The 14,703-nt window shown below is 31.4% G+C and overlaps 1 protein-coding gene across 3 annotated transcripts in view; it reads right to left on the bottom strand.

Moving 5' to 3' along the window:
* Window positions 1-14,703, bottom strand: part of LOC143225291 (uncharacterized) — a 222,701-nt gene that overhangs the window by 167,756 nt on the left and 40,242 nt on the right. For all 3 annotated transcript variants that reach the window (XM_076454431.1, XM_076454430.1, XM_076454432.1), the window contains exon 2: window positions 7,017-7,385. In XM_076454431.1, the coding sequence (XP_076310546.1) occupies window positions 7,017-7,385 (369 nt within the window). The remainder of the gene's footprint in view (window positions 1-7,016; window positions 7,386-14,703) is intronic.

Here is a 14,703-nt window from a genome sequence, read left to right as displayed (position 1 = left end):
AACAGGTATATTATATAACTCCAGCAAACTTCAACATAATAAAATATATTTCTTATAACTCCAACATACATCAGTACAATAATACGTATCTAACATCACACCAGCAAGTATCAGTACAGTAAAAGATATATCATACAACTCCAACAAGTATAATTGGTCCGTCAGAGACAAGCTTTCTTGTTAAAATATTATTATTCTGATATTATTGGTTTTGTACTTAACAAGAACATTTCCAACTTACTTGCAATTCTTAATGCAGTCTCTAAGATTTAATACACATCAACAAGGAATGTTCATGTCCTTTTCATAAAGTTCTCAGTGTACTATCGTCTAATGCAATTAACCATCAGATACCAATGGTTTTATTTCACACATTAAGTACGTTCTACATCAACTAACAAAATGATTGTAAAAAAACAAAATTTTTTGAACCACTGTAGTAATTTTTCTTGGTAACCAATATGACATCAACTTTCTTAGAAATATTCAGAAATATTTATTGTCATTATCTCTCTATTCGCGAACATGTTTCCTTTGTTGCAAAAAAACTTTTTTAATAAAATACGCCACAACTAATTGGTTTTGAAAGAGTATATTGAATGATTAAAAATCTTTAAGGTTCAGGTAAGGGCATAAAAATATGAGTACTGTGATGTGTTGGCTACTAGAGGGTTGTCTGCGCAAGTCACAAATTTTGAAGTGATATATCAGAGGGAATATAGCTCTCCTACTATATCCATCACCAACTCTTGGGCTACTATTTACCAACAAAAAAAAAAAGTGGTTTGACCATCATTATATTATGCCTCAGCTACTGAAAGGACGGCCGGATTCAAGCTAGCAGAATGCAAGTCGAGCGCCCTAACCACTAGGCTAAGCCAAGCCCTCATATAACAGTCAATATTGATATACAAATCTCTTTTTGGTTTCCATGCATAATATGTTTGATTGTAACTTTTAAGAAATTTAAAATATTTAAATAGTTTACCATTTTTAGCGTAATTTTCTAGATAATAACCAATTACCTGTGGCTAGTCTGTTTTGTCGGTAATTTTCCACAGATTTATATAAAATAGACTCTTTGTGGCCCAGAGATAGCGTTGAAATTTGGTCTTTATTTTTAAGGTGAACACAACACAGATATGTCCAATTTCAAGGCATTAGCTAGTTGGAGTCTGATCTGATGTTTGTTGTTAAGCACAAAACCACCCGATGGACTACCAGTGCTCTGCCCCCTACAGCTATCGAAACCTGGTTTTTAGCGATATCAGCCACCAGTATTATCTGATCAGCTGTAACCGTTTTTTTCAATTCCATTTTAAGCTGCAGTATTGAGTTTGTGATATTTCAAGTACTTATAATGTTACATCTTACTCTAAGAGCTAAATTCAAGGAATATTTACATTAAGGACTTTATGGCTTAAGACAATCCCTCGGTAAATATAGGGGCTTATACTGTTAAACTTCGAGCAGAGAAAGTACAGGTAGGGAGTTTAAAAATAAACAAACAGGTTTTAGAAGAGAGTAGCTCGTGGCCACGTCTAGGAAAAAATATTCGCCTTTATTGTGAATATGACATACGATTTCAGTTTATTATTCATTTGACTTCAGTTATTTTGGAAGAGAGAAGGTATTTGTACAATGTATCCTACAAATGTTTCGTAACCATATCAGATGAATTAAAGATACAGTTTGTTAAATTATCTATGCCGTTTCTAAAAGAAGTGGTAAGCAAAGAAACATTTTTAATAAATCATAAATTTTAATGAATAATTAACTAACATAAGGAGGTTTTAATATAAAATAAATTGTTTTTGCTTTGCTTAAAGTATGAAAAAGTCTATTATTAAGGTTTTTCAGCTCGAAAGAAGTAGTGTTATACTGTTTTTATTAATGTTATCGTTGAAAGTCTACACAACATCAGTGAACTAATGAGTTAACTTTACTATTTGTCTCATTTTAACTTCTGTTGAAGCCTAATGATCGAGATAATTTCATACACAGTTCTCATTTATTGTTTTCTCTTGCTAAGACTATGCAATGGCCTTTATTTATTGGCTCATTACATTCGTTTAGTGTACGGTTTTATTGTTGGAAAATGACGTTTATTTGCCCCTAATTTTTCTACCTTTTTAATTTATAATTTCTGTTATTAGTATACATGGTGATCCTACTTTCTGTACTTAATTGGATATCTAAATTTGTAATAAATTTGGTTATATTTTAAATGTATATTATAATAAGGCAGGGAAAACAGTAATTAAAATATATTTTAACATTCGTTCTTCAGTTGTTCCATATCGATACTAATAAGTGAGGCTTGTGGTAAGTTGTTTTCGTGTTATTAAAATTTGCAAGACGTCTTAGACTTCCAAAACATAAATCTATCGCTACTACAATTATCAATAAACATGATAAATTTACTTTATCGTTATTTTAAGAAATGTAAAAAGCTATCTATAAACAATCATAGAAAACTCTTAGACCAATAATTTCTTAACAATATAAAATGAACAATATAATACATATCTTTTTTGTTAATTTTAAAACATTTCTTATTCATTTTCTTTGTTCGAGACGTTATTTGCAATCTAGAAATAAAAAAAAAAAAAAATCCGTAAAGAAATTAAACAACAAGTAGAAGTAACTTGTTGAAACAGTAACTTAACTAAATTAAATATAATCTAATATAAAGTACAAACCAATAGAACGCTTTTTAGATGCCGAAAAAATAATTTAGTAAAATTAAATCAGTTAAAGAAATGTAAAATAAATATATTTTTATCTTCCTCGTAACGTAATTTTCAAACTATCTAATTAAAAAATATACAAAATATGATAATAACTTATAGCTTGAAACTGCTAATCCACGGGAAAAGGCTTAAATTTGATTATATACTGAATTTATAATCATTGTTGCTGCAATTGCCTTAACAAAAATATCTGACAGTAAACAATAAGTATTATATTTAACAGCACAAGAATTTAATGAAGTAGAATTCCTACTGTTTTAAAATTATAACTCTAGAAACAAAACTCTGAAATATAAATAAAGATGAATTTCAAGCCATAAAGAAAGCTCAACTAAAAATTAAAATCAGTTCCAACAAAGCCAGAAAAAGAGTAGTATAGTCACTTTAAATATAAGCTAGTATGTTTATAAAGGTGAATAAGTTTTTAATAATTAAATTACGTTCCACCTAAAACTATGATGAAAATCTTCAAAAGGTAACTTTTAAAATTAAAAAAAAATTATGGACAGAAGACTAATATAATAAAATAAGGCCATGAGGTTTTCTTTCTGGTGTTATATATCTAGTTATTAATGTTAATGTGATAATGATTTTGTCTAATATTGAAACCACATAGTTGTCAATATATTAGTTTTGTAGTTACGTTTGTTAACAATATATAGTAGTGATTATTTTATCAAAGATAGTTTTTTATAGCTTTCATATACATTATCTCTTTACTTAAATTGCGTTTGCTGATAATAGTCTTAGCACGTAACATTTACACTAATGAAATACAGTGGAGCCCCATTAAGCCGCGGACCAGTTAACTGCGAAATCGCTTAAGCCGCTGTAGCAAGTCTTGTGAGCGATGTGAGCGAGGATTATCGCGGCTCACCGCTAATTTAAGAACGTGTAAAAACGCGGCTTACGAATTTAATCCTGGCTTTATAACTTCAAGGGGATATTTAAAAAGGATTTGCCTTAATTTGGGAAATAAATAAAATATATTACAATAGAAATCGACCGTTAATCTACCTTATCCGCTCTCTATGTCAGCTTTATGGAGGCCGCCATTGTTACCGAATCACACCTCTCCATACATTAAAGTTAATCCGCGGTAAATCCGTGAAAAAAGTGATCAATAATTAAAGTATTATTTTTAATTCAATAATCCGATATAATGATCATGCAATGGCCCGGATGAGGCTCCTCGGCGGAGCTGTTGGCGACTTCGGCTTTTCAGTCACAAAGGTTTAAGCCGCGGTTAAGCAGGTTGACCCCCCAAATACCGCGGCTTAACGGCGCTCCACTGTAATATTTCTTAAGTATGTACTTCAGAAACTCGTGAATTTTGTCGTCCAGGTATCTCATTTTAAACTTGACAATAATTTCTATAATACGTTATATGGTGTATTATTAAGTAGATGGTGCATGATCAAGTGGATGGTGTATCAATAAGTAGATGCTGTATGATGAAGTAAATGGAGTATGGTTAAGTGGATCGTGTATGATGAAGTGACTGATGTATAAGGAAGTAAATGATGTATGATGAAGTAAATGGTGTATGATCAAGTAGATGGCCTACGTATGAGATGAGGATTAGCTTCCTTACGCATTATTTTGTCCCTTTGTTACCGTCGAAACCCTCTGATTTGATTATAACAGGTATGCAAGTGTTTCATTATGCTGAACACATAGACAGATTCTTGAAGTATTCTAACAATAACATTAAATCTACAGTTCACCAACAAGAAGAACTATAGTAATTCACCGAAGTAAAAATTCCCATTAGATAAGATTTTGTGTTAAAGAATTATCAAAACATCCTTAAATAAAAACACCTTTGCAATATGTATAATAAAAAAAATTGTTTACGAAAATATAAATGATATATGTATATTCTTTATAGCTAAACTGGAATACTATTAAACATAAAATTACTCAGTTATTATCATATGGAGGCAAACAAACAATAAATATAGGAACCTAAGAAATTTGTACAACAAAACTCACTCACAAATTGAATGTGGATTACAAAATTTTCAGGTCGAGTATCTATATTCTAAACTTAAAATGTTTTATATGATACATATATATATATCCTAAATAGTCTTTCGGTTATATTGGGTCTACTATTCAATAACTTTAAACTCGTAAAAAAAAAAAACATGCAAGTTTCAAATCAGAGTCATTTTCCAGAAATTACTGAAATCGTCGCAACGATTCTTGATTACACATCAAGAAAAGTATAATATTGATCAAAGGATTCCAATGGAAGTTAAATGAACAAAATAATCCATTTCATTTATTATTCATTTTGTAAGTAGTTGTGCTTGTTAACCTTTAAGTTACAACACTATAATTATTACATAAAGATTGGTTAAGTCAAAAATATCGTCTATGTGTAAAGATATGCGGACTTCTTGAAGCTTGTTATTACAAAGTGCTCTAGCTGTCTTAGTAGTTTTATACCATTTAAGAGATATTGACTATTGATAATTCATGATATCATCGATATAATTGTCTGTTGTAGTTTATGTAGAGCATTTTTACTTATTTTAGAATTTTTATTATTTAGGTACTTGTAATGTGATTTGTATAATAGAATATCGTCTATTTTTGTAGGTGGGAGGAACTTCCAAATTATTTATGATGTATATTATTTAAATATTTATGACGTGATCCATATAGTCGAACACTCATACCTTCTTGGTGGTGTAAACTCTAATTTAATTATTAATTTTTTAAAAATCTTTTCCCCAGGTATCTTGGTTCATTTTGCCCATGTTTTGTAATTTTCTAATTGATAGTGTAAGTTGCGGACGGGCTGACATCGACCACTCAGTGACTCTGTTGTCTCCACTATACATAATAATTTGTAACAAATGATGGTTCTTTGGAGGTATTATTTCCAATCAAGGAAATGAATGGGAAAGAAAAAAAATACGTTTTCGGTTTTAATATTACATCACATAGCGCTTTTTTGTGTGATAAATATATTTCATAACTGAGAACTAAGAAATATAAGACAATCTGCTTAGTTTCTAATGTCATTTTGTTTCTCTTTCGCCAATGGTAAAATATCACTACTTTAAATAAAAAAATCTAAATTTTAAAGTTATTAGAGTGTGCGAATATTTGTATGAAATTTAACCCTTGAATTTAATTGTCCTAAACACTAGTGTACTACACGAGGCATCCCTTCTCTCGGAAACTGATAATCTTTCAGCTTTCTTATGTCTCAAGTAATAGTCTTTTAGACCCTACAAGCATTTCCCTATTTGCGTTCATGAAGATCCTGATGGAAAAAGCTTTTATTTCGTTTTTAATGTCAAAACTTCTTATATAAAATAAATAATCTAATAATTGTAGTTTAATACCCATATAGCAATAAATAAAACTGCTGTCGTGATATTCTGCTAATCCCTGCTATAATATTAACTACTATATATATATATTATATGACGTTGTTCTCTTTTTCATTCTTTGAAATGAAATTTACAGCTTAATTAACTGATTTCAAATGACCAAAACTAACATTTATTTATTTTACTTCTGAATAACAATAAATTCCATATTTTAAACAATATGTCACACATTCTTTTATGAGAGATATCTTATTTACAAATCTTTCTTTTATGGCACCCTTTCTTAACAACCAGAAACTTTTATTTCAGGGACAGTCACTTTATGAATACTATAATGTTTAGTGCCCTCTGTTGGCAATAAACAAAATTATTCCTACAACAGTCACTTTAAGAATACTATATACTTTTGAGATGCCCTCTGATATTTAGCCATGTCTAAAAGTTCGAATAATTATTACACAAGTTTTATCGTGGAAACTGTCGCTTAGTGATTAGCTCAAGCACCTTTTAAATTGAGTACATCATACAACCTATTTAACGCCATGATAACACCTCAATCTAAGAATATCACACATCTAGATAATCTGTATCAGAGAATAATTTTTGAATTTTTTGTGAAGTTACTAGCGATTCGATTTTTTACTAAGACTTAAACTAACTCTATCATTAAAAAGGATAATATAATTTACTAGCATCACCAACATAAGTAAAACCAGATAGAGGTATTAAAGTTTGAAAGTAATTCAAATAAATATTATTATATTAGTTAACTTCAACAAATGAACTTCTGCATGTACGAGAACTCGGATAAAAGACGTCGTGATTTACGTATAAAGTAAAAGCAAGTAATAAAATTGATAAGTTTAATATGTTGCAAAGATTCACTCTTTAATTTATAATATGGCTGACTTACCATAAACAACCATCACTTGCTCACGAGTGTCTTGATCTGCCAACGAGGTTACAACACATGTGTAAGTTCCAGTCATGTCAGTGGTAGGTTTGACGATCCTGAGTGCCCGGTACCGAGAGTATGGGTCTTCAGGATCAGCAACAAAAGACTCATCTAATCGACCCTGGAGAAAACCGGATACATAGCGTGTACCAAGTTGTGGGATCCATTGGTAAACTGGTTTCACCTGGTTGTTATAATACCATTTCACAACCAGGTGGAGATCGTTATGGTTGTATGAATACTCGCAGTCTAGGGTGATAGGGTGGACTGTCCCGTTTTTCACCCAACGTGGGACTGAGAGCCGCCTAATTTTGACTGCAGCGACATCTAAAAATATAAACATTTGTGAACAGTTATTAATACTTGGTACATTTCTACACATCAAAAAAATCAAACGTGTATACGGTATTATATAATATAATTTGTTTATGATATTCTATAATTTAGTTTTACATTCCTGCTGTCAGTTTATGATGTTCTTTCGTTTAGTTTCATATTGCTACTGTCTGTTTGTGATGTTATTTTCTTAGTTTTAGATTACTGCTGTCCATTTATGATGTTATTTCGTTAGTTTTATATTATTGCCTTCTGTTTACGTGTTCTCTCGTTTAATTGAAACAGTTTCTATCAGTTATCGAACATAATTAAAGAAATATTTTCCATCTTTTCTGACGATACAAAATTCCTGTTTCACAATCACCTTCATTATGACAATGCTGGTATTTCATAGCATATACACCGGTTAATTTACGATCAATAGTATAATGTCCATAATAAGTAACACATCTCTTACAATCTAAGTAGTTTACATTGAATAGCTTTAAAATTCACATATTACTAACAGTAAGCTCAATTAGTTCTTTATTCGTATAAAAATGATTGTATAGTTAACTCTCAGTTAGTGGTACTAGGATATTTCTAAGGACGTTATTACTACACTATGTAAACTATTATAACTCACATAACAAACGCATATGACACAGCAGGAATTTAGAAGACCACAGCTTTTATTTTCTTCGGTAATGGAGATTTAAAGAACTGTTACTCTTTATCTACTGCAATCATTCACTGGACTATCAATTTTTGTGCTCCTGTCATGATTTAAAGGACTACTGGTTTTTATGTAGTACAACTTTTAAGAGGAAAATTATATGTTGTTTTTGACACACTAGAATGGTTTTGAAAGCTGACAGTTTTTAATATGCTTTAAAGATCTAAAGGACTGTAGTTTTGTTTACTTCCCGTAACTAGTTAGGGAACTGTCAGTTATTTTATATCGTGTATGGATGAAGGGAACTCACACTTTCTTGAATTGTTCGCACAGTAATATGTAAAAGTATTGAAACAATTTGTATATAAGTATCATCTCGTCTATTAATTAAAACTTCCACTAACTGAAGTAACACCATAAACTGACGATAGAAGAAGTTCTACTAGCTGAAGTAACACCATAAACTGTCTTTCGAAGTTCTATTAGCTGAAGCAACATCATGAACTGACGTAGGAAGTTCTACTCACTGACTTTAGAAGAAGTTCTACTCATTGACTTTAGAAGAAGTTCTACTAATTGAAGCAACACCATAAACCGACTTTAAAAGTTCTCTTAACTGAAGTAACACCTCAAACTGACTTTAGAAGTACTAGTAACTGAAGTGACACCATGAATTGACGTCATAAGAAGTTCTACTAACTGAAGTGACTCCATACACTGACTTTAAAAGTTATACTAACTGAAGTGACACCATAAACTACATTTGTAAGTTATACTAACTGAAGTAATATTATGAACTGACTTTAGAAGAAGTTCTGCTAACTGAAGTGACATCATAAACTGACGATAGAAATTCTGCTAGCTGAAATAACATCACAAGCTGACTTTAAAAGTTATATTAACTAACGTGACACCATAAACTGTCTTTGTAAGAAATACTATGAACTTAAGTGACGCTATAAACTAAGAGTAGAAGTTCTACTAGCTAAAGTAACACCATGAACCGACTTCAGGAGAAGTTGTACTACTTGAAGTGACGTCATGAACTCACTTCAGAAGTTCTAGAAACTGAAGTGGCATCATAATCTGCCTTTAAAAGTTATATTAACTGAAAAGACACTATAAACTGACTTTAAAAGTTAGATTACCTAAAGTAACACCATGAACTGACTTCAGGAGAAGTTGTACTACCTGAAGTGACGTCATGAACTCACTTCAGAAGTTCTAGAAACTGAAGTGGCATCATAATCTGCCTTTAAAAGTTATATTAACTGAAAAGACACTATAAACTGACTTTAAAAGTTAGACTACCTAAAGTAACACCATGAACTGACTTTAAAAGAAGTTATACTAAATGAAGTGGCACCATAATCTGCCTTTAAAAGTTATACTAACTGAAGTGAAACCATGAAGTTACTTCAGAAAACGTGTTACTAATTAGTGACATCAGAATATAAATTTAGAAGTTTTTAACTGAAGTAACATCATGAACTGACTTTAGAAGAAATTATAATAACTGAAGTGACAAAATAAACTGCTTTTAGAAGTTAAACTAACTGAAGATATACCATGAACTGACTTTATGAAGTGTTTCACTTGCTGAAATGACACAACAACCTGACTTTAGAAGTTCGACTAACTGAAGTAACACCAAGAAATGATTTTACAAGAAGTTCTGCTATCTGAAGTGAAACCATGAACCGACTTCAGGAGAAGTTCTGCTACTTGAAGTGATGACATCAACTTACTTTAGAAGTTCTATAAACTGAAGTGACATCATAAACTGTCTGTAGAAGTTATACTAACTGAAGAGACACTATACACTGACTGTAGAACTTATACTACATAACGTGACACCATGAACTGACTTTATAAGAAGTTCTACTAACTCGAATGACACCATGAACAGACTTTAAAAGAAGTTATAACAACTAAAGGGATACGATAAACTGCTTTTAGAAGTTATACTAACTAAAAAGACACCATGAACTGTCTTTAGAAAAGTTCTAATAACTGAACTGACACAATGAGATGACTTTAGAAGAAGTTCTACTAACTGAAGTAACACCATGAACTGACCTTAGGAGAAATTCTATTAACTGAAATGACACCATAAACTGAGTTTAGAAGTTATTAACTGAAGTGATACCATGAACTGACCTTAGAAAAAGTTCTACTAAGTGAAATGGAACCATAAACTGAGTTTAGAAGTTATTAACTGAAGTGATACCATGAACTGACCTTAGAAGAAGTTCTACTAAGTGAAATGACACCACAAATTGACTTTAGAAATTATATTAACTGAGGTAACATCATGAGCTGACTTTATAAGTTATGTTAACAGAAGTTACACCATGAAATGACTTTAGAAGAAGTCCTAATAACTGAAGAGATATAAAATGATTTCAGAAGAAGTTATATTACCAAAAGGGACACCGTAAACTGACTTTAGAAGTTCCATTAACTAAAGTGACATCATAAAGTGACTTTAGAAGTTCCATTAACTAAAATGACATCATAAAGTGACTTCAGAATAAGTTCTACTAGCTCAAGTGACTCCATAAACTAACTTTAGAAGTGATATCAGCAGAAGAGACACCATAAACTGAGTTAAGAAGTTCTACTAACTGATGTGACATAACGAAATAACTTTAGAAAAGGTACCATGTACTGAAGTGACACCATAAATTGCCTTTATAAATTATACTATCTAAAGGGACACAATGAACTTTATTTAGTAATAGTCGTAACAATTGAAGTGACAAAATGAGCTGACTTTAGAAGTTATACTGACTGAAGTGACATAATAAACTGACTTTAGAAGTTCTATTAACTGAAGTGACATCATGAACTGACTTTAGAAATTATACTAACTGAAGTGACACAATAAACTGCCTTTAGGAGTTATACTAACTAAAGAGACACCATGAACTATCTTTAGAAAAAGTTCTAATAACTGAACTCACACAATTAGATGACTATAGAAGTTATACTAACTGAAGAGACACTATGAACTGACTTTAGAAGAAATTATACAAATTGAAGGGACAATGACTTTAGATGTTCTAATAACTGAAGACACTGCATAAACTGGCTTTAGAAATTGTACTAAGTGTAGTGATGCCATGAACTAACTTTAGAACTAACTGAAGTGACACCATAGACTGTGTGAGTGCGTCCCGCTTTAGATAAATTGCTGTTCCAGGTCTTATCATGTCTTTATCTTTGGTCTTGTTATACACGAAAACATTTTGACATATTTAAATATACGAATATTCTTCCAAAGTTTTAAATACAAGTATAAACTTCTTTTCTTTTCGGAGGACAAGATGTTTATAATAGAATGAAACCTCATTAAATTTTTCACAATAGAGATAATTAATTGATAAATAAACGTTAATATTAAATTTTAATATTGAACTATGGGCACTCAAACATTGGGCTGGACTAGTACGAGTGGAGGCTGTTATTTACGTTTATTTCATTAACTATTTCAAGTTTCTTTCCATCTTCACTGGATTGACACAGCTGAAAACAAAAACACTCAAGAATGAAAATAGAAACATAAAACACACAAGTCGAAAGTTAATCCTAATTGATTCTTAATGCTGTAGCATTACAAGAATCACTGAATACACATCGAGCAATGATCTGTCTCCATTTGTTCTCCAGATGAGTGTGCGATAAGAACAATTACACACAAACAAAACAGAGATTATTTCTGTAGTATTAAAAGTAAAATAATACTAACTAAATACACACAGAACAAATTATCCGATTCGATTAATATTAACTTATTCACGTGGTTACGGAACTGAGTCATATTAATCTAAACCTTTCCAGTTTCGTACGTGTGTAGCTTTGATTTATTTCAGTGGTGATATAATTTGAATCACTTTATATAATAGTCTCTCCGATTTTGTGTTGTTTAATTTCATTGTTACCCAATCTTTCTTTAACAATACGGAAATGGAGATCAAATGAACTGCCCCATATTCACAGACTGATTATAATTTGAGACATTTTAATTGTATTTCATTCGAATATTTTGACTGTAAAACTCCAGACAATGGTGAATTTGGTAACCTTTTGACAGTAACGACTATTTAAACTGATTACCATCCATGCCTGATTAATTGTTTTTATCTCTAAACAGTAGATCAATTGAGGTAATTATAGAGCTTCGTAGATAATTCTACTTTCTCTAGAATAGGGCCACATAACCCATCGTTATGTGCTCTAAGCTTTTGGTGTATTGATTCCCAACATGTTCACTCTCCGTGATATCAAGATGATGTGATGTATTCTGCTGTGGTTGTCTTATTAATCGATTCCATTGACGATACCAATAACCTGCCTCTAAATTGAAATACTTAAAAAAGGGTTTGTATCCTGAAGATGGTGTAGGCCATAAAATATCCAAGTTATTTTAAGTGTTATTAAAGAACTGTTTTATTTGTTTGAGGGATTGTTCCAGTCTTACTTTTAGCAGAAACACTGAAAAGTAAAATCTTCTTTGTGATGACTGTTTTGAAAACATTCCACAATCCATTTACTTTCTTAGTCAGGCGTGTGTGCTGCTATAGGAAGGTCCAAGGTTTAAACACACGACATGCTCTGTACTTTCATCTATGTGGCCATTGTAACTAAGACATTGAATGCCATTATTTGGTCAAGGGAAGCTGAAGGGCAGTGTTCAGTAGTTCTAACTTAGCGCTGGGTATGCCAGCTGGCTCTTGGAATTTCTGACCTGAACGTATAAGGCCAAAGGTATGGCAAAGTACACACTGAACGTTTTGCATACGAAACTTTCATTGCACGTGCTGTAAAAACGTGAAGAGACTCAGAGAATGAGAAATATAGAGAAATATATTCTTAAAAAAAAGTCTTATTAACAACGGACTGGAATATCGAGATAATGGCTTAAAGACCGCTGCAGATGTGAAAACCAATTCTTGTACAAGTTCTGAGTAACACCACGCTTGTGCCATATATACATGAGATATTTGACAATAAACAAGTGTTTGTTTACAGTGTCTCTATGGACCAGCTTCAGAAGTTTTGTGATACTTTCTGTAAGAGTTTATTACCTTCTCAAGACAAACGGTGTTAGTTTTAGTCCATTAAGAGTTTATCATTAATCAAAGGTTACATACAGACCTGGCTTTTCACTGTATATTTCAGTATACTGTTATTCTTCCTAATATGTTACTTTTACCTCTAATAATGTAAAATAAAATTGGCAGCTTTTGTTCGAAGATTTCCAGATAGTTTTAAATTATGTGTGTTAATGGAAATGACGGTTTTCACATCTTAATAATATTCAACTTTTGATTTTGTATACAAACATGTTTTCTTATTATACTATAATGATGAACTTCTGATAACTCATCTTTCCTCAAATGAATAACAAGGTCGAAACCAGATAAGTCCTAAATGTAACAGTTCTTGTCATCTTCTCTATAACTGCAACCAGATTTCTACTTGTAAACTCTGTTTAGCATAAAGGAAGGATGACCTACTGGAACTTTAAAACCCACAATGAATGAATTCTAGAACTAATTTATTATTCTATTGGGAAAAACTAATGAATTGTAATGTACAAAATTTCAACATAAAGCCACACTGGTTTTTAGCAGTCTGACTTCTTGGTTATTTTATTTTTGTAAGTTTCTCACTTGAGTCAGTTCCAAAAGACATACTTTATATCACCCACGACAACATATGATTACAAACTCTTAAAGCCTGTTTATCACAAGTTAGAAACCCTTTCATAAAATAACTCCTACTACTGAGAAGTACAATGAACCTGTCTAACCAAATTAGCTAGAACGTATGGTCGATATCCATAGAAAGAAACTTTTAAAATTGTGGAAAACGTCTTTACCTTATTGCCAATCGTAGTGGGGCGTGCTATTAGCGTGCTCAGTAGAGGAAGTGAGAGAAATCGCTGTACCCTTGTATAGTAGAAAAGAGAATGGAATATCTAACATTGGTTCGTACAGGAGATAGCAACTTGTGTGTTACCAGTATAGAGATAATGTAAAACAAAGAGAAAGTATGCACCCAATGGAAATACAAACGGAAAACAGTAATACGAACGTCCAAACCAAATAAACTTGATTAAACGTGTTCAATACAGAAAAATCAACATTAAAATAAAGGTTGATTCAGACAAAATACACTAATGTTAACATGACCGTACAGTCGCAAATGAAACTTGATTAAACGTGTTTAATATGTAAATATAACTAGAGGAAATGAGATTAATTCGGATAAGATCCACTAATATTAGCGTGTTCGTCCAGTGAAATGGAAACAAGATTACAACTAGTTAATAAGTACAATAATACTTCTTCCTCACTGACAAAAAAAAAAAATGAAACCGTTGGTTTTCATTTCTACCAAGAAAATAAGAAAAAAAAATATTTTACTTGGGATAAAGCAATTTACTTTGGTGACATACTTTGATAACATTTCTCATATACCGATATTTATCGCCGTTTCGTTTCTATCGTCACAGACTCGATGTATTAATAAACCGATGTGACAGGAAAATAAGATTAGTTATAAATGTCAAGAAGAAATGTCTTCTAAATTGGTTAATGTTGTAGGATATTTGCTATATAGAATCAGTGTCTGACCTCTCATACG

The sequence above is a fragment of the Tachypleus tridentatus genome, chromosome 9 (genome assembly GCF_004210375.1).
Source record: "Tachypleus tridentatus isolate NWPU-2018 chromosome 9, ASM421037v1, whole genome shotgun sequence".
Lineage (NCBI taxonomy): Eukaryota > Metazoa > Arthropoda > Merostomata > Xiphosura > Limulidae > Tachypleus > Tachypleus tridentatus.
The sequence above is the reverse complement of the archived record's forward strand: the minus strand, read 5'-3'. Positions and strand labels throughout refer to the sequence as shown.